A 21,753-nucleotide genomic window follows, 5' to 3' on the forward strand; every position below is an offset into this window, starting at 1 on the left:
AAACGCAAGATCGCTTAGAATTTCTGGCAACGGGATTTTCCTGGTGGCTTGAAAACCTAATAAAAACCTTTTCAAAGACGGAGAAAAAAAAATGGGGGTTGACACATAGGTTCTTCCTTAAGGGTATGACGTGACAGCTTAATAGGTTAATGCCCATATATGCAAAATTGGCTGTTCCCGACTTAACATTCATAGATCCCTGAGAATATACTCATACCGCTCCTTGCCCAGTGGTGCAGCGGTTAAGCGATGCGCCACTGCTCTGCGATGGCAGGTGCTGTCATCGGTGGGCCTTGTGCGACTCAGATTGCTCTTCCCGAGCGACCGATCATTAATTTAACTTCCACGTTCCACGGTGCGCAGTTCGCTCATAATCCGGTGGGCAGGTTATCATGATGACACCACAAGGTTAGTTGATCCATGCCCACCTGCCTCCTAGGTTGCCTCTCTTGGAATTTTTCTTTAATTTTTTGCTCACGGTCAACGACATCGACGACGCCGGATTTTCCGTGACACGAGCTCTTTAAATTAGCGCGTTAAAATTGTTCTTAACATGCATGAAAGTTTAACTAAGAAGAGGTCAATACATAGCCATCTCTTCAATACAGTATATTTTTGCAATTAAATGTATTTACTCTCAGAAAAGAAGCGCAGTTCACGCTGAGAAGTGCATTCGCATCGCCATCACGCCACGCGGTGCGCGCGCGCCGCGGAGACCAGAAGAAGAAGAAGAGCAAGCGCAACAGAATGCAGCCCTCGAGTCGCTCCGTGGCTGTTCCACTCGCCGAAGCCAAGTCGCCGGCACCGCCGCATGCAGACAGCGCGGCTGGGTCTCACCACGGGGCGAAGGAGGCGCAAGACCGAGTGGGAGGCAGACGCAACGCGGCAAGCGACATGGAGGGACTACTGGTTCCGGACCGCAGCAGGCGGCGGTCCGCGGGCAGCGTCCAATTGACCCGCCACAAGGCGTCGTCGGGACAAACGGCCCTGGACGAGGCAGTCATAAGCCGACTACGCAACCTGGTGAGGCGTCCGGAAACAATAGCTGTCGTTTACCCCGGCAGTAACCGCGATAAAAGCAACCATCATCCACCGGTTGGTCGTTCCAGCTCCCATAGGTGGCGCGGCTGCAGTACGGCATGGCGGAAGAGGCGTTGACAGCGCCGCTGTTAAAGCGTACGCCTTGAGGAGCGTTGCGGCTGCTTGACGCCCTAGTAGGATTCTGGGGTGATTTAGTGGCTGCGTCAGCAGCATAAGTCACTGTCAGAGGTCCTAATCTGCTTACGGCTCAGTTTGGCAGAACTGCAGGCTCTAAACAAATGTTTGCCGAGATGTGCATTAAATCGCTAGCATGGAAGTGCTAGAGAAATTTTTGCGAGGTTGACATATGCTCCATACTAAGCACAGTAAAATGTTGAAAACGCATTTTACCTAAGCTTATATTATTATCGTTTTCTGACGTATTCCCGTGAGGCAATTAATTATAATTGGTGCGCGCTGGGTTTTATACCAACCACAGCTGCTGCAAGTTTAGATGGAGGGTAAAGCGGTCATGTTTCCGGGAACAGAAGAAAAAAATACATCTTATACCGGGAAGCAGCGGTTAAGAAAGTTGTTCGAGCCTTATTGGACAATATGAATCAGCGATCGTAATGTGCCTTGGACTTGAAGATTTGAAACTCGCCGTGATCGAGTGACGCTATCCTCAAGAAACATTTGCTGTTATTCACCACTTCGCGCATATCGGGCGAGAAACTGCGGAACTCCCGCCATTCACATCACATTTCCAGATCAGTGGTAGGGCCGAGCAGGTCAGATGTTTTTGTTCGCGATGTGAATGGACTGCAGCTTCAAGTCAGCCGTGCCAGAACTGCGACACGATAACGCCGCTGTCAAGCACACACTAAACTGAAGGAAAAAGTATTTTTTTGTCGGAAACGTCGGTTCCAGGACATCACCAGCATACCTTTCGCATGAGCGTTCGTTTTAAACAGTACATTCTACAGAAAAGCATGACAACGTGCTGCGCGGCGTCAAGAACGTACACGTGAGAAAAATCAGCGAAAATGGACGCAGGACCATGAGAAGACACGCCCAGACTGTCGCCAGTCACGCACTTCTTCTGGTCCTGCATCCTTTTTCGCTGTTTTTTTTTTCGCTTGTACCAACTCGCCCAGCAGTTAGGCGTCAAGATACATCGCTGAGGTAAGTACACACTATAAATAGCTGAAACAAGCTTCTTTCCGCTCCTACCTACTTTATGATCGCTTTTTCTACTTTTTTGTCTTAGTGACAGGAACAATACGGCTACTTTTGAGACCGCAGATAATTCGTGCTAAATTGAGTAGCAAGAATATTCGAATTTCTTGCGCCCATGATCACACTTCGAAGCGCTGCGTTCGCTCGCGCCACGAATACGATTCGCCAGCTTGCTGCTTCAAAAATAGGCCGTGTGGTGCCGCCACCATCGCTGAAACGGCCGGTCATTTCACAGCAAGAACGCTTTCTGCAGCGCACGGAAGGGCGTGCGTTGGTTTTCAAGGAGCGCTAGAAAGGAAGGTCCTGATCTCCCATGTCAGCGCACGCCTCCTATCTTTGTGTAGAACCCCACGCTTCCTCTTCTTTTTTTGTGTAATAAGCCTTCAAACACTATTCATCCTTTTACTGCCAACGTGTACACTTCCAGGACGTGTAACTGGTACGAAAGGTAAATATCGGAGCAAGGAGGAATAACAAAGCGTAGGCAAAGATGAGAAAAACGCTGCCAAAGAGCAGCAGTGAATCCGCTACGGCGATGAAGTAGGATGCTTAGCACAGTGATGGTGACTGCAAAAGTTGTTGAAAATCGGCGATTAGGATTATAGAAAACGGCCCTCCTTTTGCAGTCTTGTCTCATTCACGGGAACTTTTACGCCTCGAAAATTTAGTAAAGCTCCGTTTCTTTGAGTCATCTTTCAGATGACAATACGTGATGTTAAATGTTTGGCAAAAAGTTTTGGAAAAAAAATCGCTAGCATTCCATAGTGTTGTTCTGGTAGCGGGTAACACCGCATAACCGCATAATGCGCCACTCTTTCCAACAGATATGTACTGACGACCATGGTGGAATCTTGCAATATCTTTATCAGAATATCTTTATTTTTCATCACCTCATAAACAGGTTGCAGTAGTTTTCTCTTCTTAAAAAGGACATGCTGACATTTTTAGTGACACGCAGCGGAAACAACTTCAGATGCGATCCTACCAAAATGACAATGAAGTGAAGTGGCTTAATAGTGTTCGATACACGAGCATAATGACAAGCATTATAAACGAACCAGTTCGGTTAGAAATTTGCAGTTACCATTCCAGATATAACTTTTGAATGTTTAGAACATTATTCTGTAATGGTCGTTAGGTTCCCTGGCACGATTGCATATCTTTTGATTAGGCTCAATACGGGTCCATTAAATCTGCTACTGTGCAAGCAAGCGGAACTAAGAACTTAATAATCTGGCCTTCTGACTATTCCTCTTGAATTTATTGAGAAGTAGGAGGACCTTACGGTCTCCACACGGATCATAGCAGCTACTGTTTGCTTTCGGGCAGGTTTGTTCTTCTACTCTTTAGTAAAAAAAGTTAGGTAGATTTACTTGTGCATGGCATTTTGATTCAAGGAAAGTTGCACTTATTATGAGCCAAGCTCCATTTTTTTTCAACCAGGGCATTAGAACCGGCATGCAACCCATTACCGATGAGGCGTACGAAAGGGTACTTACTATGGTTTGGGAAGGACACAGGTGCCCTTCCAAAACTTTAATTATTTGCCTAGAAATTAAGTGGTGCAGTTGCATGCGTGGCCGAGCCATGAAATGAAAAAAAAACCTCTAATTTCCTACAGGTTACAACTATGTAGCCTGAGATTAGCGGCCAGCTGTCTAAGTATCTTAATTTTTCTATATACTGAGGTAGATTATTTGAGAGCGACGTTCATAAAGTACAGCTTTGGAGCACTCTTTTTTGTTTTGCCCACTCAGTCATTTTTCTACTAAGACTCCTGCCCAGCCCAGCACTCCAGGCGTGGTGCCACCATCTCTGAGGCTCTACTCGGGCGGCGCGTTTCGCACAGCTGCCGCACACGGAGCGTGCCAGTTCTCCGCTAACGGCATACTCTTCCCCCTCCTTCCACGACAGCTACCCTCCTGGTGTCTTACCGCGGCAGCCGCCCTTCTTTTCCGTGTTCCAGCGCTCTTCTCGTACCCTCTTCGTACCCACGAATGGTTGCATGAGCCGTAGAAGGCGCAGTGCAGCCTCTTGAACGAGACGTCCTGGACGAAGTTCGAACGAAGGTAATAGAGGTTGTTGCGAGGTACGGGCTGTGGACTCGGTGAAGGCTAGGAATTGGGTCTTTATTAAAAGAATTTGACCCAAAAGAAAAGAGGGCCCCAGGCCCTTTGAAAGTGCAGACTGGCTCCCCGAGCGGCGGCTCTCTGCCGCTGCTGGAGGAAGACTCGCTTTGTCCGCTGACGGTCGAGTTTTCAAACGCCGTGGTCACGTGACCAAGCCGCGGTTCTTGGAAGAAGCGTCCTTGGGGGTCGAATCCGGACCACCCCGAGTTCCGATGCGAGAAGAGAGGGGACAGCCGCGACCCTCATAAACATGTCAAGTTCGAGGGGGGGTGCGTCTTCGGCTGAACATGAGCCCCGCGTCCGCGACGAGGCAGGCACCCTGCGGCGCGGAGTGTAGGCCGGAACGCTCGCGGCACAAACAGTTTCCGGAGCTCGCGGGCCCACACACCAGCAGTGTCTTGCAACGTAACAAGGTGTAGTCCTGCATGAAGTAGAGGCCATCAAACCACTCTCACCCAAGATCTATGCTCAGCAATCCGGAGCCTGCAGCCTAGCAAGGATATGGCTGTCGTACCGGTAGACAAGGGTAATGTTATAATTATCCTTGACTGGTCTTCATACAAAGAAAAAATGGAAGCCATGCTGCAAAACGAGACATTCCCCCGTCCATAACCGCCTTTAGTATCAGCTGATGTGTATGAATGGTTCAGCGCCTGCCATATGCGGACTGCTAAACGTACGCAAACCAGGGACTCGTCTCCGCCCAATGGTGGATTTCATAAAGTATGCTTTGTACTCGCTGTCAGAGTACCCTTACAGCGTTTTGGCTCCGCTCGTTGGCAGGACAGGCACGAACCACAAGAACTCATCCTATTTCATCAACCACGTAAAATCAGACACCCAAGAGGACACGACGACATTGTTTATTTCGATGCCTACTCACTGTTTACAAGTGTACCTGTTGATCTTGCAGTTGAAGCGTGGAAGCAACGACTCCAAAATGATAGCTTGGACGCAGCGACACTTTGCCAACTTTGGCATTTTTGTCTCGGCAACACCTATTTTACATACAGCAGCAGCTTCCACCAGCAGACTTTTGACAGAGCAATGGAGGCATCCACCTCGGTCACAACGGCTAACATCGCGATGGAAGCCATCGAAAGCAAAGCTTTGGCCACCTTCCAGCCGCGACCAACAATATTTCTGAGGTACGTGTACGACTGCTTCCGTTCATTCCGTTCCTCGACACTGTGATTACCCGTATTCCGACTGGTCTTACTTTGATAATTTGAGATACACCTGCTACAGTGTACCCTAGTGCACTCTATCTTTATTTAGTGCACCGTAGATTTGGCGCACCCTAGTCAATCACAAGTGGTTGGTGGTAGCACCTCTAACTGAAATTGAAACTAAATTTTTTTCCGCAATAAAAAAGGAATTTTGCTAGGAGGGCAAGTAAAAAGCTTTAAAAAAACAGCTTGAGGAGTAGTAGCGCAGCAGCGTGCGGCGAAGGTAGTACACGTCAACATCAAACTAAGGGAACAAAAAAAAACAGCTTATACAAAAAAGCTATGCAACTTCTGTGAAGAAATCGCGGAAAATATCATTTGTTTCAATAAAACTATTATTTAAAACCGTCCGGGGAAGTATGGAAGGGAATCAATCATGCCAGGGAAGTATGCTGTGAAGATGTCGTTCTAAACCACGAGATGAAAATAATCGAAAACGACTTGGAAAGGAACGGCTATCCGCTTTCGTTCATCTGGAACTCGGAAAGAAGATTGGCTCCTCCGAAGCAGCCTGCTTCCAGAGAAAGATGAAGTGATGGCACAACAAAACGAAACAAGCCCCGGTACCGTATATTCCAGGAATCAGCGAGGTGCATGCGCGTATTTTCCGCAAGCGCGGCGTCAGTATTGCGCATGTCCCAACGAGCAAGATAGCTTCTCAACGCGAAGGATCAGCTCCCTAATGGCATGTTTCATGGCCTCGTTTAAAAAATTGCCAGCGCCGATTTCTTATCACTGTACGCAGGAGAAACGAAAGACTCCACGAGGCGACATGAAAAAACAGCAGAACGACGTACGTAACGCGAAAATACCAACGAACCTAATCGCCGAGCATGCGAAGAAAACTGGTCACGAGATTAACTGGGACGAAGCAAAAAATAATGACAATGGAAACGATTGCGTCAGCCCGCCGAAACCTAGAGTCACTTATCATCCAGACGCCTGACACACTAAACATGAACGATGGCACTCTGCATCCTATCTATGCCAAATTTCTTAAAAGCACTGCTAAGAGCTACAAAAACCGGCGGCATCCAGCCGGTTGCCTAAGAGTGAACAAAAGAGCCGCAGCGCTCCCGAAACGTCATTTATGTTTTTGCCCATGGTCAGTGACCAGTAAACTTCATCAGCCTCTTCCTCCAATGGCAACACTCCTCTTTCTCGTTTCAATGTAACCACTGCCCAAGTGGTTTGCTTGGCAGCTACACCCGGTTGAGCGTTCCTGAGCTCTCTCCATATTCTCGTCCTTCCACGGTAAACCTCTTCGTTCAACGGTAAGCACCTTCCAGATGGTTCCTGTGGTAACCACGCTCCGGTTGGCACTCCTCCGCTCTCACCAAGTCTGCACCATTTTCTCATGGGCGCTGCCATGTTGGAGAAGTAGCCCCATCTGGTTACTAGTCCGAGCACAACCGCCACGCTCGCTTGCGCGGCTCGGCTGTCAGGCCGGCCGCAGTTTCATTTCCCTGTGCTGTAGTAGTCCCCTACCTCCGCTATGTATTCATGACTTTTGAGCGTTTCATTCCTCCGTGGTGGTTCGGTGATGGTGAGGTGGCTCTCGCAGTAGTGAAAGCCCTTACCTCGCAATGTGTCGTTGGCCCGGGGAGCCTGTGCACACGCCAAATGTGCATCGGGCGAGCAGCGTGTGCTCAGTGTAAATAAAAAAACATGGCTAGAAAGCAAGATATCTTGCTTGGAGGGTTGAAAGGGCAGAAACTGTCATGCTATGTCCACATGGTCAAAATTTTGAGTCTTAAATACTTTTTCGCATTTTCCAATACCTCATGTGTCCGATAGGGTGTCGGAACCAACCTGCCTATCATTTTACCCGAACCCTCCGCAGGCCACCGAGGGGGCGCACGGTAGCAGTCCGAAGAAGGACCGCAGCCTAGGTCGCAGCATCCACTGGAAGGCCGTAGCCCTGGCCTCTGCGCTGGGGGTGGCGCTGCTGCTGTTCCTGCTGCCGGCGTACCTCGCAATGCGCAGAACAGTCGGCCCGAGGGAGCTGGCGCACAGCTCGTCGTGCAACAGCGCGGCGTGCAACCTGCTGGCCGCCGCTGTGCTCAGCCGACTGAACCACAGCGTGCACCCCTGCGACGACATCGAGGCGCACGTGTGCAGCCACCTGCGATGGGGCAGCGGACTGGCCATGGACACGGTCACGGACATGGTGGCCCAGTGGCAGAAGCGCGGGGCCGCCTACCTCGAGACCAGGCGGAAGCCCGAAGGTGAGCTTCGCGTTCCTTGAGGAACATAATGTGGACAGTGCTATTATTTCGAGATAGTCAGGTAACTCCTCGAGACGAAAACTCGGCATCACCCAAAAAGTGGTGATACAAGAGTCGCAATTGCTCGAAACAGTGCGACGCCATCGAAGGCGGCAAACTACGAACAGTCCAATAACAGCGCCGCGAATCTTTGTATTTCGCTGTCTTCCTGGGTGGCCGTACTGCCGTCATCACTGCGTGACAATAGTCAGTACTAGTGCAGTCTTTGCGAAAGTAATCTTTGAGCCGAAACCACATAGCTGGGCAAGGTAGTGCGTCATTCTGGTGTGCAATATTTATAGGAAGCGATGCAGTGCAATGTCTAAACTGCAACGGCCTCTGTCATGTTTGGAGTCGACTCACAACATTTAGATTCGGTCTATTTAAATTCTATTCTTTCGTAGTTGGTGCATTTGTATGTAGAGTTTTTGCACGGCTCTCGTGGTCCGGATCTGCGGTCACTACCTGCCCTAAGTAGATGTATTCTACCACTTTCAAACGCTCAGCTGCCTGAGTGAATTGCTATTACCTTCCGAGAATAGTTACTATCACTTTGATTTTTCAACAAATGGTAATGCGCACACACAGACCAGGTCGAGAAAGTTAACACAAGTGGAGAACACGAGTTTTATTGAAATTATTTTTAGACCGACCATTCTGATTTACCTCTCTACGACGTTGGCCATGCTTTGGAATTAGTGCCCTGAGTAACTTAGCAAGTCAGTATCATCAGCGAATCGCAAATTACTAAATTTGCGAAGGTATTCTTAATTACCACTTATCCCCAGTTCTTCTCAATACACATCTCTGAGTACCTCCTGCCGGTGAATAGTATTCAATAGACTGTATGTCCTTACCGGACAACCTTCCTTGTAGGGATTTCATAACTTTGTCTGCGGATGACTATGGTGGCTTTACAGTCGCTGCAGATACTTGCCAGTCCATGTGCATATATCTTTTCTGTACCGTGTTTTTGTAATACCTGCATGACTGCCCAGATATCCACTGCATCGAATGGTTTCTCGTAATCTATGAAAGCTGTAAGAGGTGTTGGTTATATTCTCCGCAATTCTCTATCACCTGATTGATGGTGTGAATTCTATTGTCGAGTAGCCTTTACGAAAGCCATCTTCGGCTTCCTTTTGATTGATTGAAGTCTAGGGTTTCTCGGATTCTATTAGTCATTATGTTAGTAAATACGTTGTAGGCAACGGCAGCGGTCATAGATAACGGGGTTTCTATAGGCAAGAGTGGTATGGCGGAAAAGGAACAATGCAGTGGAAGAAAATGGTTGTAAAGTGGTGTAAATGCACAATGTCGAGAAGTCGCTACAGACAAGAAATCAAGATCTTGTTAAAGAAAAAATAAGTGTTTCGAGCGCTTTGTAAAAAAAAAAAAAGCTGTGTTCAAGGGCCCTGGAAGAGTAAACAAGTTTTTGTCCAAAAATGCCTTATCTCACAAATCAAGACATGAAGACTCGTCGCATCATGGCTAGAAATAGCGCTTTCGCGCGTTCGCTTCTTCAAGGCAACCTACTCTCAGTGGTGACATATTTTCGTCATAAAGTGGCGGCTACTGAGAACACGTTGACATATGATATTTATATGCAACGCCTGTGTATACATGGGTGCAGGACGTGCAGTCCCTATGTCGTTAATTCCGACACAGGGAGTTAAGGGATAACTTACATGCTTGCTTCCTTTGAATGACGCTATCACACTCTAAAGCTGTGCAAGGAGCTTACGCCTCATCAAAGGGCCCTATTAGATGCGGTTGTGAGCGAACAGCCTGGTCAACACCTCCGTCTACTGCACAAAGAAAAAAAAAACAGCTCAATTCTTAGACGCAAATTACTCTCTGTACTTCATGCGGCCTATATGTGTGCAAATATGCCCGATTTAAAGTAAACACATGCCAATATAATAAGCATCAATGTGTAGCGGGGCTGTTCAGTGTGTATCCCCGACCGGTCATTGAGTACAGTCTCGGTAGTGCAACTAATGGCAGCCCAGCTGCATGGTCACTTAACACCGCCGTGGCCTCGCAGCGGCTTACGCGCTGTACCGGGCGTGCATGGAGCCCATCCAGAAGGGCATCTCTGACCTGAGAGCCTTCATGCTGGACCGCGGCCTGCTGTGGCCCGAGTACGGCTCGACCGGCCGCCACGCGCTCTACGTGGTGCTCGACCTGGTCATCAACTGGGGCGTGCCCTTCTGGTTCGAGATAAGCCTGCGCAAGCTGCCCAACGAGACCCGGTACGCCGCCGTCGCACGCTCGACATTAGTGCACGCTCGAACCGCTGGCCCAGGCCCAAGGGAGTGCATGGTACAGTAAAGACGTACAGTCTGCCTGCACTCGCTTGTTTTCATCACGGCAGGGATGGCACATGATAACGTGGCAGTTCAGAAGCGTCATCTGCATGGCGCATGCAGATGTCATGTCTGCTGTTTCTGTGCGGTCTTTTGCTTGTTCACGACAAGGCCTGCAACGTGCTCCCTGTGGGCTAGACCTACGCATCGGGGGGACACTGCTTCCGCAGCTAGCCTTTTCGGGAGCCAACTAAAGACGTCTCGGCACTGTCGACGCGAGCTCCTTGCTTTTGCTCTCTTGTCAACATTTGTTTAACAGAGCATAAGTTCGGCAGATACGTGCTGGCACGCACGTGCCTTACCTCGCTCCGCAGTGTCGTCAAATCACTCAAGCAATAAAGAAGTAAACTAACGCCAACTAAGACTCTTGCGACAAAACCGGACCGTTCGAAACCAGGTCGGTGCTTTCATCAGTGTGTGGTTGGGGCAAGGTGATGCCAGGGTTTTAAACACGCACATGGCGAAACTTGCGTGACTGCCGGATAATCGGCATTCAGCATGCGCGTACGCAGGAAGAAGCCAACCTAGGGGAAGAATAGCGCTTCTCTGCGTCGACTGACTATGCTTGGCTTCAAGCAGCAGCCTTTTTTGCGGGCAGGATTTGGTCTCAGCACAGAAGTTCCGCGTAATCAGTGCGTTCCCTACCAGGCCTGTTTCTGTTGATTGTTCTGTTTGTCTAATGTTTGTGCACCGAACAGGGAACGACACAAGAAACTTATCGTTTGTGCACGGTGGCCGTCCTAGCCATTGGCAAAACTCGCTACATAGAGTACTCTTTTGGTTCGCATGTTTTTCACCGTTAAAATAAAACATAGCAATGGCGGGATTGCTATACCTTTTACCGCTCCTCGCAGTTTTATTATACTGTGGATATATCGGGTGAAAAGCGGCCTTAGCGGTATAACTTCCTTCGTCGTGGGTGAGGGGGGTTTCAGCGCGCGACGAATTTCCCAAGCACAACTCTTCCAATCAGAACAGCTTGAATAAGCCGTCTTGGTACATCTAATTTATTTATCTTAACATGCGCGCGTTATTGCAGGTATAGCATCTACTTCACAGACGTGAAGACGATGGACAAGTGGCAGAAGCGCCAGCAGGCATCCGCCGACGTGGACAGCCTCCTGCAGTACGCGAAGGACCTCCACAACGTGTTCCATGCCTCCGAAGCATCGCGTGCTCGGATCCCAAAGCTGTTGAAGCTGGAGGCCCAGATGGACAGTATCATCAGGGCGGAGGGCACGAGGTGCGTGGTTGATAATGAGGCGAACACTGCTCCGAACGCTATCCTTAAAATCAGCTGAAGCCTTCGCACACATTGTGGGGTTGAAAATTGGGGGAGATAAACACGTTCTCCCCGTTTAAGCGCGGCTGACACAGTTCAAAACCGCGCGGACCCCACCCCGTCGTCGCGTACGCTACCGAGCGCACGCCGACCACGGCGGGCCTTGCTCTACGGGAACGAAGGAACGACACACTAGCTGACACACACAAGGCATTTATTGCTATAACAACAATAACGCCAGCTAGCAACAAAGTACACTGAGGAATCGAGGATGTCCGACTCACCAGCACGGTTACGAGTGAACGTTCGCCCACGGTAGGGCAAGAGGGAAGCTCCGAGGCCCGACGGCACAAGCTGAGGGGAACATGTTTCCGCACGAGGTCGCCCGCGGCGAAGAGCGGAGCTCTGCGCGTGAGCATCCACACGCGTCCCGGTCCCGAGCAAAAGAGAGCCAGTCTTCCCCCACGCGCGAGCGGCAAAGCACGCCATCCGTGGCGCTGGTGTCGCTGCGACGCGAGCGCCCTCCCCTGTTAGTTAACCCAACTAAAGGGAGTGCGTTGCGGGGGAGCTAACCACAATAGAGGGTGCAATGCGGGAAAGTGAACGCAGGGGACGAAGGCGTCCCCACATCCCCCCAACCTTAAATAGACCCCCGCGCCTGCAAGTTACATGCTATGGAGGAGTCTCCTGGTCTTCATGCACTTGAGGCAGGTCTTGCAGCGGAGGTCACGCCAACAGCGTGCACGCAGTCTTCCGCGGTATTCCGAATGCGGCGTGAAGGTCTCCGCTGGGACGACTCGCATGGCCCACGGACTACGTGTCCGCAGGCCCGCGAAGAGGAGGGCCGGTTGACCACTGCAGGCCAGGATCCTGGAGTAGTCGCCACGGTGACAGCAGCCGGAGGTGGCTGCTGTCACCGTCTGGATGCGGCGAACAAGATACAGGCCGCTCCGTCGCAGCAGGCGGCAGCGAGACGATGTGCACAGGACAACAAGCCGGAGTGGCTCCACTGGATCTGAAAGATTGCCAAAACACACTCCGCATGCCTTTAACGTAGGTCACGCGAGGGGAAACGGCGTACACAAGGGCCTCGTGGCTCAATGCTCAACTCGCTAGCAAAACGTGTCGGGCGGCTGTGCAACGCAAAGTTCGAGTGAACAAAGCCCTTTCTTGAGTTGAACGAGAATGCTCGGTTCATGCGTGGTTACAAAAAAGGTGGGCAGCAAAGTGCGCCCCCTCTCAACACCACGGTCCGGTGGTCGTGTAACTTTTGACGTGGTGCAGGCAGCTATGAAAAGCCTTAGGCATCACTACCATAGTGACGGTCGACGACCCCAACAAAAGAAAGACCCGAAACGGGCTTCGTGCGCGCAGCCGCGAGGAGACATCAGCTTTGTGGGATGGTCCTACCCCACTCACTGCACGAAGCAGCTTCTGAGTGATCGGCGCCCACCGTATCGGACGGTGTCGGAACGCCCGGTGCCGAGCTGCAATACCAGCGAGCTCGAAGCGGCACCCGTGGCCTCAGGCCACCGGGCTCCCGGAGCCGCGACTCCCAGAGTCGAAAAAGAGACAGCGAGGAAATGTATACAGAAAACTCGGACCACCCTCGCGGCTTCCGTACTCACTCGCTGCGGGCTCGGCAACTCCGCGGGCGCTAGGCCTCGCGCTCCCTCGATGCGGACCAAGTGGTTCTCGGGCTGAAGGTACTCCCAAGAAACGAAAAACTTGACGAAAAAAAAACATGCTGAGCATGTCGAAAAGTTCTGACAGGCTGCAGCGTAATACACCTCGCACTCAAGAAAGCATGCCGCAGGTCCTAGCGATCAAAATTCACACTAGGCCTACCAGTTGTCAAGTCCGGACAAAGAGCGTTCCTCGAACCGAACAGACAGTCGTCCAATGTTCCAAGAGCAGGCCGCACGTTGGGCTGCCAGATGTGGGGTTGAAAATTGGGGGAGATAAACACGTTCTCCCCATTTAAGCGCGGCTGACAAAGTTCAAAACCCCGCGGACCCCACCCCGTGGTCGCGTACGCTACCGAGCGCACGCCGACCACGGCGGGCCTTGCTCTACGGGAACGAAGGAACGACACACTGGCTGACACACACAAGGCATTTATTGCTATAACAACAATAACGCCAGCTAGCAACAAAATACACTGAGGAATCGAGGATATGCGACTCACCAGCACGGTTACGAGCGAACGTTCGCCCACGGTAGAGCAAGAGGGAAACTCCGAGGCCCGACGGGACAAGCTGAGGGGAACATGTTTCTGCACGAGGTCGCCCGCGGCAAAGAGCGGAGCTTTGCGCGTGAACGTCCACACGCGTCCCGGTCCCGAGCAAAAGAGAGCCAGTCTTCCTCGCGCGCGAGCGGCAAAACACGCCATCCGTGGCGCTCGTGTCGCTGCGACGCGAGCGCCCTCCCCTGTTAGTTAACCCAACTAAAGGGAGTGCGTTGCGGGGGAGCTAACAACAGTAGGGGGTGCAATGCGGGAAAGTGAACGCAGGGGTCGAAGGCGTCCCCACAACATACAACGCTGTCTTTAAAATCAGCTGAAGCCTTGCTGGCACACATACGCTAATACCATTGAAGACGTGCTGTAAGTGGAACTTCTCATCTAAGCTGAGAGGAACAAAATTCAGGGGACACTTAAGACTGCTTACGTGCTGTGAAGGCGTAAGCATTAGTGTTTCATGGTCAGCGTTCCACCTCGATGCAGGTTGCGCACTGAGAAATGAAGACGCGCCTCCGGACGCTGATCCCAGAACTCCTGAATCCACAAAGATCAGAGTGAAACACTCGGACACTCGGTTCGAATACCAGTAATGAGCTAGCCTGAAACTTGACTATAGTCGGATACAACGTAAGAACGTCCGCAGCGATGGCTCAGTGGTTACGGTGCTCGGCTGTTGACCCAAACGACGCGGGTTCGATTCTGGCCGCGGCGGCCGAATATCGATGGAACTGAAATTCTAGAGGCTCGCGTTCTTTCAGTGTGATGTCAGTGCACGTTAAAGAACCCCAAAAAGTTGAAATTTCAAGAGCCCTTCTCTACGGCGTCCCTCATAGCCTGAGTCGCTTTGGGACGTTAAACCCCCATAAAGAAAACCAAACCAAACCGAAAGCGTCGGCCACTCACGGACATCGCTAACATGTCAATGCTCTTGCAATTCCTCCCCTGATATGCAGCTGTTCGTTGTTACCATGGCAATACCATAATTTAGCTACACAAAGGTAGTAAAGTAGTCCCATGTGCCCCCTCACCATCGATGTTCATCTCTATAGCATTGAGAATGTATGCAAAGGGAAAGCAATGCAGGAGACCAGAAGTTTCAACAATGAAAGTCTGAAAGATGTGTTATAAGACTTGTCGACAGCGTAGAGCTGTCAGTAACAGCTTTCATACAAACAAGAACCTCTCTAGCAAGCTGCGACACTGGCTTCAATGAACCAACAAGATTCAGAGGCCCGCAAAATTGGAGAAAAAAAACGATTTGCCAGACAGTTAAGCTCCGCCTTGAGGATAAAACGCGATAGCGTTAACGGCTCCCTTCAGAGGCCTGATGTCTCTCTGTACATCACATATCACACACGGACACTGTCGAACAGTGCACCAATGGCTAACTTTAACCAACTCGAATGAACGTGCATCGGTTGCCTAGCATAGCGTGTCTGCCTTGGGATCCAAGGAGCATGGACTCGATTCCCATCTCAGCCTATTTAGTGCAATACAAATAATTTACTTATCATTCTTACATTAGCCGCTGCTGTTGCTCCGTGATTCTGCGCTCGGCGCCTGACCCGAAAAGCGCGGGTTCAATCCCGGTTGAGGCGGTCGTATTTCGATGGCGGCGAAATACTGGAGGTCCGGTTACGGTGCGATATCCGTGAAAGTTAGAGAACGAGAGGTGGCCAAAATTATCCGGAGCTTTCCGCTACGGCGTCCCTCATTCGAAGTTCCTCTTTCGCTTTTGTTCTCGTTTTTTGCGCTGCTACGAATAAATCCACACCAACCAGCCCAACTTTCTTTTCTTGGTCGGTGTTCTTGCATGGCGAAGATCATCAGGTTAGACGACCTTATCGCGGCAATGCCACCGAGCCGACAGGGCGCTGTGCGCAGGTGACACAGCTTTATAGCAGGCGCGCCGGTTGCCGTCGATGTCAATGGGGCGGACCAGGGTAGGTCGATGGTCAGCTGCTCCGTTTGCGGCGCTGGTAAACATTTCCAAACTGCACCCAGTTGACAGAAGGGGCCACCGGACGCTCCGAACGAGCCGGCTCACTGGGAGCAATGGCGTCCGAAGGGGTAGGCAGCAGGACGAGGAAAAGGATCTCGGTGACGAGGGCAGCAAACATCTGCATGGCGAAGATCATCGGGGTAGATGACCTTATCGTGGCAATGCCACCGATCCCACCCCGGTGGGCTGCAGTACGCTCCCTATCTGCCCTTCTTCGAAGCCGGGCTGCTACCATAACAGCTGATGCTTAAATGGACATTGAGAGCGACAACATCAAATTGTTGTTCTCTTTAGGATATTTTGACCTTTTTCCGGAAACAAACGATGTTTTCATGGCCGAGGAAATTGAATTTAGAAATTTACCCGCCACTAGAGTCAAACACGTGACGCCAACACCGAGAAGAACTGGTTGCCATCGTTTTGAAGTGAATGGAGGTGTAGCCTAGCCCCTGAGATCAGTGACAAAAATAGGTGTCGACGCACGCAGATACTTCCGAAGTCGGCCGGTAGTGGCGACACCTGTATTTTGTTTCATGATCTTCTGAAGGCTATAACAGATCCGTTTTCGGCGGGAGTGGTTTCTTTGTGGTTTAAACGTGGAAAACGATATATAGAGGTCTGCTTAGTTTGTCCTCAGTTTCCCTTTAAAAAAGCGTTCAGTTGTCCTCTTTTGCTCTAGTTGCCGATTTTGATTAGCAAGTTCTCATTATTCCTTTTATTATTGGTTTGTTTTAAGGGTTTTAACGTCCCAAAGCAACTCGGGCTATGAGCGCCGCCGTAGTGAAGGGCTCCGGAAATTTCGACCACCTCGGGTTCTTTAACGTTCACTGACATCGCACAGTCCTTTTCTCGAATGCAAGAGCTAAGTAGGCGAGATTCCTTCCAGATGATCGGCCACATCCCTGCATATTTAGCTAAGTTTTCTGCACCTGGTTTTGAGAGGGTTTGAGCAGCGCTGACTAGAACAGAACTCGGAAGTATTGGCCAAAGTATTAATTTGACCTGGGCTTGCTAATCTCTGTCTTCAAAGTGGCAAGAGGAATGCGTCAAGGCTGAGCCTAGCGCGATTCCGCAATGCTTCTCTTTATTTCTTTATAATGCATAGATCAATACGGTAAAAGGCTTTTAGGAAAACGAGGGCTGTACCACTATAAATCATGTACAATGCCTAAAATCTTCGGTTTGGTTTATGGGGGTTTAACGTCCCAAAGCGAGTCAGGCTATGAGGGACGCCGAAGGGAGGGCTCCGGAAATGTCAACTACCTGGGGTTCTCTAACGTGCACTGATATCGTAGGCATGTAGGTAGTTATCCGACATTTTTTTCTGCTAATAACGATGCACACGTCTTTTGTTAATGTTACTGACGCCATCCGTGAAGAGCTCGTTGGCCAAGAGATAACGCTTAGATCAGCAAGTTTCTTCCCGGCTTCCATGCTTCGAAAACTTCTGTGAGCTAATGTGCTTAAGATTTCCATGCAACTGCTACAATCTACTCATGTTTCATATAAACAGTAAATTCTGGCTTGAAAAGTGCTCATTGACTAAGATCTTGGGTGGCTGAAAAATGAATTTTTTGTTGGCGTTGTGAAGACTTAGGCGAAAAGGCAGCTGGGTTGGCGAAACCCTTGTTCCCCAACTTTTTCGTACGCCTTTGGACGCAGTGAAGGCCAGCAAGACGACGCACTGACGGTGCTTCAGGTTCCCATCGCGCTGGCGACAAAGATCACGCCGAACATCGGCACGGAGACCTGGCTCGCGTACTTGAACGAGTTTCTGAGCCCGCACCGCATTCAGGCCAACGACAACATGCTGGTGGACGACGCTGATCTGGCCCTCAGCATGAACCAGATATTTGGCAATTTCAGGTGAGAATAATGAACTTAAACCGAGGGTGAATGGAGTCACTGAAATTAAGTCAAATAGCACAATAAATGTATTCACCACGAAACACGCATTGGACGACACCGGCGCCGTACAGCACGTATCCTGTCGGGTGCTTGTTTTATAATGCCCAAGTGTTTTGAGGTTAGAATTTTAAAAGGCGTTGATGCTATGCTTAAGGTTTTGTGAATACCTGTTAGAAATTAACAGCTGGTGTTTGGCGTCGCAAATATACTTTGCTTTGTCAAGGGGGTCAAAGTCTCCATATGATGAAAAAGTTTTTTGTAATAGAAATTTCGCGTGGTAGCATGAAGCCTCGAAGCATGAACATAAACCCTTAGTTCATGCTTCGGACATGCATGTTTAGCGTCGGATTCATGACTCGTTCACATAAGCTACCGAGCGTTTATTCACAGGCGTATAGTAGACACTACTGTGAACCGATCGAGGCGAAACCGAACCCTTGCCTTCCTCTTCCAACCCTCAGCAACGACGACGTGCTCTACACGCTGGGCTGGTGGTTCGCACAGCACTTCGCCGTGTTCGCCTCGCTGGACGGGGGCCTCGCCTCTTACGGCAGCATGAGCCTGGCGCAGTCTAATCGGCCCATGGACTGCTACGCGCTCGCCGAGAGCCGCTTCCGCCGCCAGCTCTTCGCTGAGAGGGCGCAGGCGTCGCTGGGAACGGACGGGATGCGTCAGGCGGCCCAGCTGCTCGCACATATACGGAACACAACCGAAGCGCTGCTCAGGTACACGTGAGTTCACGAGCAACTCTTACGATGCTCTGTACGATCTCTACGTGTCCTATAGAGGTGCCCTCAAAAGTAAAATGGAGCATGCTGACGGTGGCCAAATAGCTTTCCGCAGCGCCATCTATCAGCGGAGGCGCAAGCAGGCAGCGAGAACACGGCGGACTCGTCGTGCATTTTTTAAGCTTGCCTAGTCGCCGCCACGCGGTGCTTCCATCAGTGTTCGTGTGGGGTGCTTTCTCTTCTGTGCTTTAACGGCTTCATACAAGTATTTATCAATAGCACACCGTGGCGGGCACGCGAGCACACTCCCTGAAAATAGTCGTCCTCTTGACTTCTCATTAAGTGGCGCTAGGCGCCGAAGTCTCGGCATGATGCGTTCCAGCAATAGATCTTTGCATGAAGCATTAAACGTGTCCTTGACAAACGTAGATTGGAATGCGGCTTGATATGGTGGCAATAAGACGAGAATCAAAGCCGCACGATGAGCCCACCGGAACGTTGCTGTCTCTTTGCACTTCCGCCGCTACAGGGCGCTGCAGGAAGCACTTCTTCCATCGCTATCGAGTTGCAGTTTACTTTTTCAGGCGCCTGTAACACGGAGGAACAGGTTTAAATGTACCGTTAAGGAGCTCCTGTCGCAGAAAAGCTGGCATTGGCGTCGTTGACCGTCAGCGAAAAATCCACGAAAAGTTGCCAGAGAAGCAACCCACCCTGGCAGGTAGCTGCATTATGACTGGTCGCTCGAGGTGGCTCGGGCTCCACAGGTGGCAGCACCTGCCATCGCAGGGCCGTGGCGCACCGCTGCGCCAGGAATGGTACGAGCAGTCCGCTGATCTGACTGTCTTGTGAAGAATGACAGTTCCACATGTACGTTCTTCTTGCCGGATGCAGTGGGAACATGCATTACTTCTTTCCAGGGGATTGACGCAGTATGAACATTTATGAGTGCCTTCGGGGAGTTTTGACATTTCTTTTAGGCAGAAGCCTTTAATGGCTGATACTGTCGTCCGTTAACAAAGCGTGTCACACGCGTGGAACTCGGGATCTAAAAAAGATAAAGGAAAACCAATGGTTGCTTTAGATAGAAGAAAAACTGAACCTAGAAGCCAAGTTTGATGACTGTAGATTAATTAGTTAATTAATTATAGGCAATCAAAATAGCGCTGACGTCCATATAGCCACGGGAACGATGTGACGTCACAGCCACCAGAAGTTGTCACGGCATAGTGAAAATAGTGACAAAATGGTCGGAAAAACGTCGCATTGGTGTCAAATCAGGTGGAAAAATGTGTAATTAACCGTAATTAACACTTAATATTCCCGAGAGATGTATAATTTAAGTATCGATATAGCCTCGGGAATGATGTGAGGTCACATCCATCGGAAGTAGTCACGGCATAGTGTCCTCGGCTTTCGCCACTCAACACTTTAGTTGCCTCCTCGCATTTTTTTTTATTATCAAAAAAACGTTCTAAAGGGAACCTCTGGGATTCAATTTAACACCATTCAACGGTTTAGTGAAAAACTTACGGGAATTTAGTTTACTTACTCAGGGAGGTATTGGTTGGAGTCCTCTCCTATAAAAGCGTTTCTTTATCCTGCTGCAGTCTGACAGCCTCTGAGGAAGAGCTTAAGTGATGCCATGCAAATATTTTATTGCAGCGCAGATGATGCATTGTACAGTGACTAATGAAAACAACGATAAATGCCTCGCAGCTGGAACTGATGGAATGACAAGTGCCGTTCGTCAATCTTCAGACAGGACCCTCCTGTGCCCATTGTTATGGTGTTCAACCACTAGGCTTTGGCACTAGGCTCCTAGCTTGGGAAAAAGATATAAAAGATCCACACAAGCAAAACTTCTTGCACGCGCCATCCTAGTGAAAAGACCTCGTGTAGCAGGTGAAGTAGAATAAATGAGCACACTGGCACTCTGCACGACGAGCACAGCACTGCAGCGGGGATAAATTTGTCAGGTCGCCATGCCCTGTTATGTAATCGCCGCCTCCTTAATAAACACAAACCCGCACTATGGAAATGGTACCTTAGGTACCTACTGAAAATTCTGGCTGTGAAAGAGGGTCTTTAGCATTAGAACTGGTTACTTAAAAATTATTGGGTGGCAGATTACTCTCGTCCGTACTATAATTGTCAAAAATTACGACGAACTTTAGCGGCTAAAGTGGTGAAAGGCGAAAGCCTGACTGCTGCATTCTGCTACGCGATTGTTCACTTCACATTTTGTTGGTTCATTAATTACCTCCCAATTAATGACGCTTAAGCTTCGCCTTTAGGAGTGGAACGCGACAGCGTGTTGTAGCGCTGCCAGGAAGTCCACGGAATGCCACCACCCGTTCGGCGCGATGCGTTGCCCTTTGAACGCAAGGCTTTTTAAGGAAAGGAAATGGGGCTGTAATTCTCTGTCGTCCCGGTGGACACCTGAGCCGCACGGTCCAGGAAGGGAGGAAGTGTGAGTGAAAGAAGAGGGGCCGTAGTGAAGAAAATGAACATTGTATTTGAGGAAAGGAAGTTGCGCAGTAACTGTCTCACATATTTCGGTGGACACCCGTCCGAATTCGCGCGTGGTGACGGCACGACAATTAGGACCAATCTGAAACGCGGACAAATACGCCTTGCTCGTCGGTAAATTGGTTTTTGAGGAAAGGGAATGTATCTGTCTCTCATATCTACGTGGACACCTAAACCTCGCCGTAACGGGAAGGGAGGAAGATGGGAGTGAACGAAGACACCGTATTCACAAGACGCACGTTTGTTCATTACGAACCATTGATCTGGCATGGCGGAGTGGTAGCGTGCTCGACTCACACTCCGGAGACCGGGGTTCGATTCCCAAGCTCGGCCAATTTCTTACTCGGCTTTATTTATTTATCTGGTCTGACTAGAAAGGTTAATTGGACTAAAGTAAGCAATTAACTAAACCCTGTCAAACTTACTTGGAGCATCACTCTACGATCTCTTTAATTGGTTGCATGGTTAGTAGCCAAAGTACAATTGGCCCCGTTTGAAATTCGCGCACTGTGACGTCACGACCGTTTCGACCAACTGAAAAGCGTGACATTTCTGTCGACAGCTCCTGCTTGCAACGATGAGGCATTAAAGGCTTCCGCCTTAAAATTACAACGTACCCTCGTCGATGAAGCAGCAGCGCTTAAACAAGATGAAGCAGGGGTAGAGTCATAAGACTGTAATGATCAAGTTCGTTGCGCGGTGATCAATTTAAGTACTTGTCGGTCGCGTAAGGAAAGGAAGATAGAGCACATAGGTGCAAATAGCCCAGCACATTGATCTTCAAACCGTATCACACAGGTAGTTAGTTT

At 49.9% G+C, this 21,753-nt stretch overlaps 1 protein-coding gene across 1 annotated transcript in view; it reads left to right on the forward strand.

Annotated features, from left to right (window-relative positions):
* Positions 1–747: 747 nt before the first annotated feature.
* Positions 748–21,753, forward strand: part of LOC149370590 (endothelin-converting enzyme 1-like) — a 35,489-nt gene continuing 14,483 nt past the window's right edge. The window contains exons 1-7 of the mRNA XM_089578088.1: positions 748–1,023; positions 7,461–7,845; positions 9,932–10,139; positions 11,293–11,500; positions 12,274–12,283; positions 17,456–17,645; positions 18,149–18,412. Coding sequence (XP_089434214.1) covers positions 748–1,023; positions 7,461–7,845; positions 9,932–10,139; positions 11,293–11,500; positions 12,274–12,283; positions 17,456–17,645; positions 18,149–18,412 — 1,541 coding nt within the window. The remainder of the gene's footprint in view (positions 1,024–7,460; positions 7,846–9,931; positions 10,140–11,292; positions 11,501–12,273; positions 12,284–17,455; positions 17,646–18,148; positions 18,413–21,753) is intronic.

Source organism: Amblyomma mixtum, chromosome 1 (assembly GCF_055824585.1).
Source record: "Amblyomma mixtum isolate Tamu chromosome 1, ASM5582458v1, whole genome shotgun sequence".
Classification (NCBI taxonomy): domain Eukaryota; kingdom Metazoa; phylum Arthropoda; class Arachnida; order Ixodida; family Ixodidae; genus Amblyomma; species Amblyomma mixtum.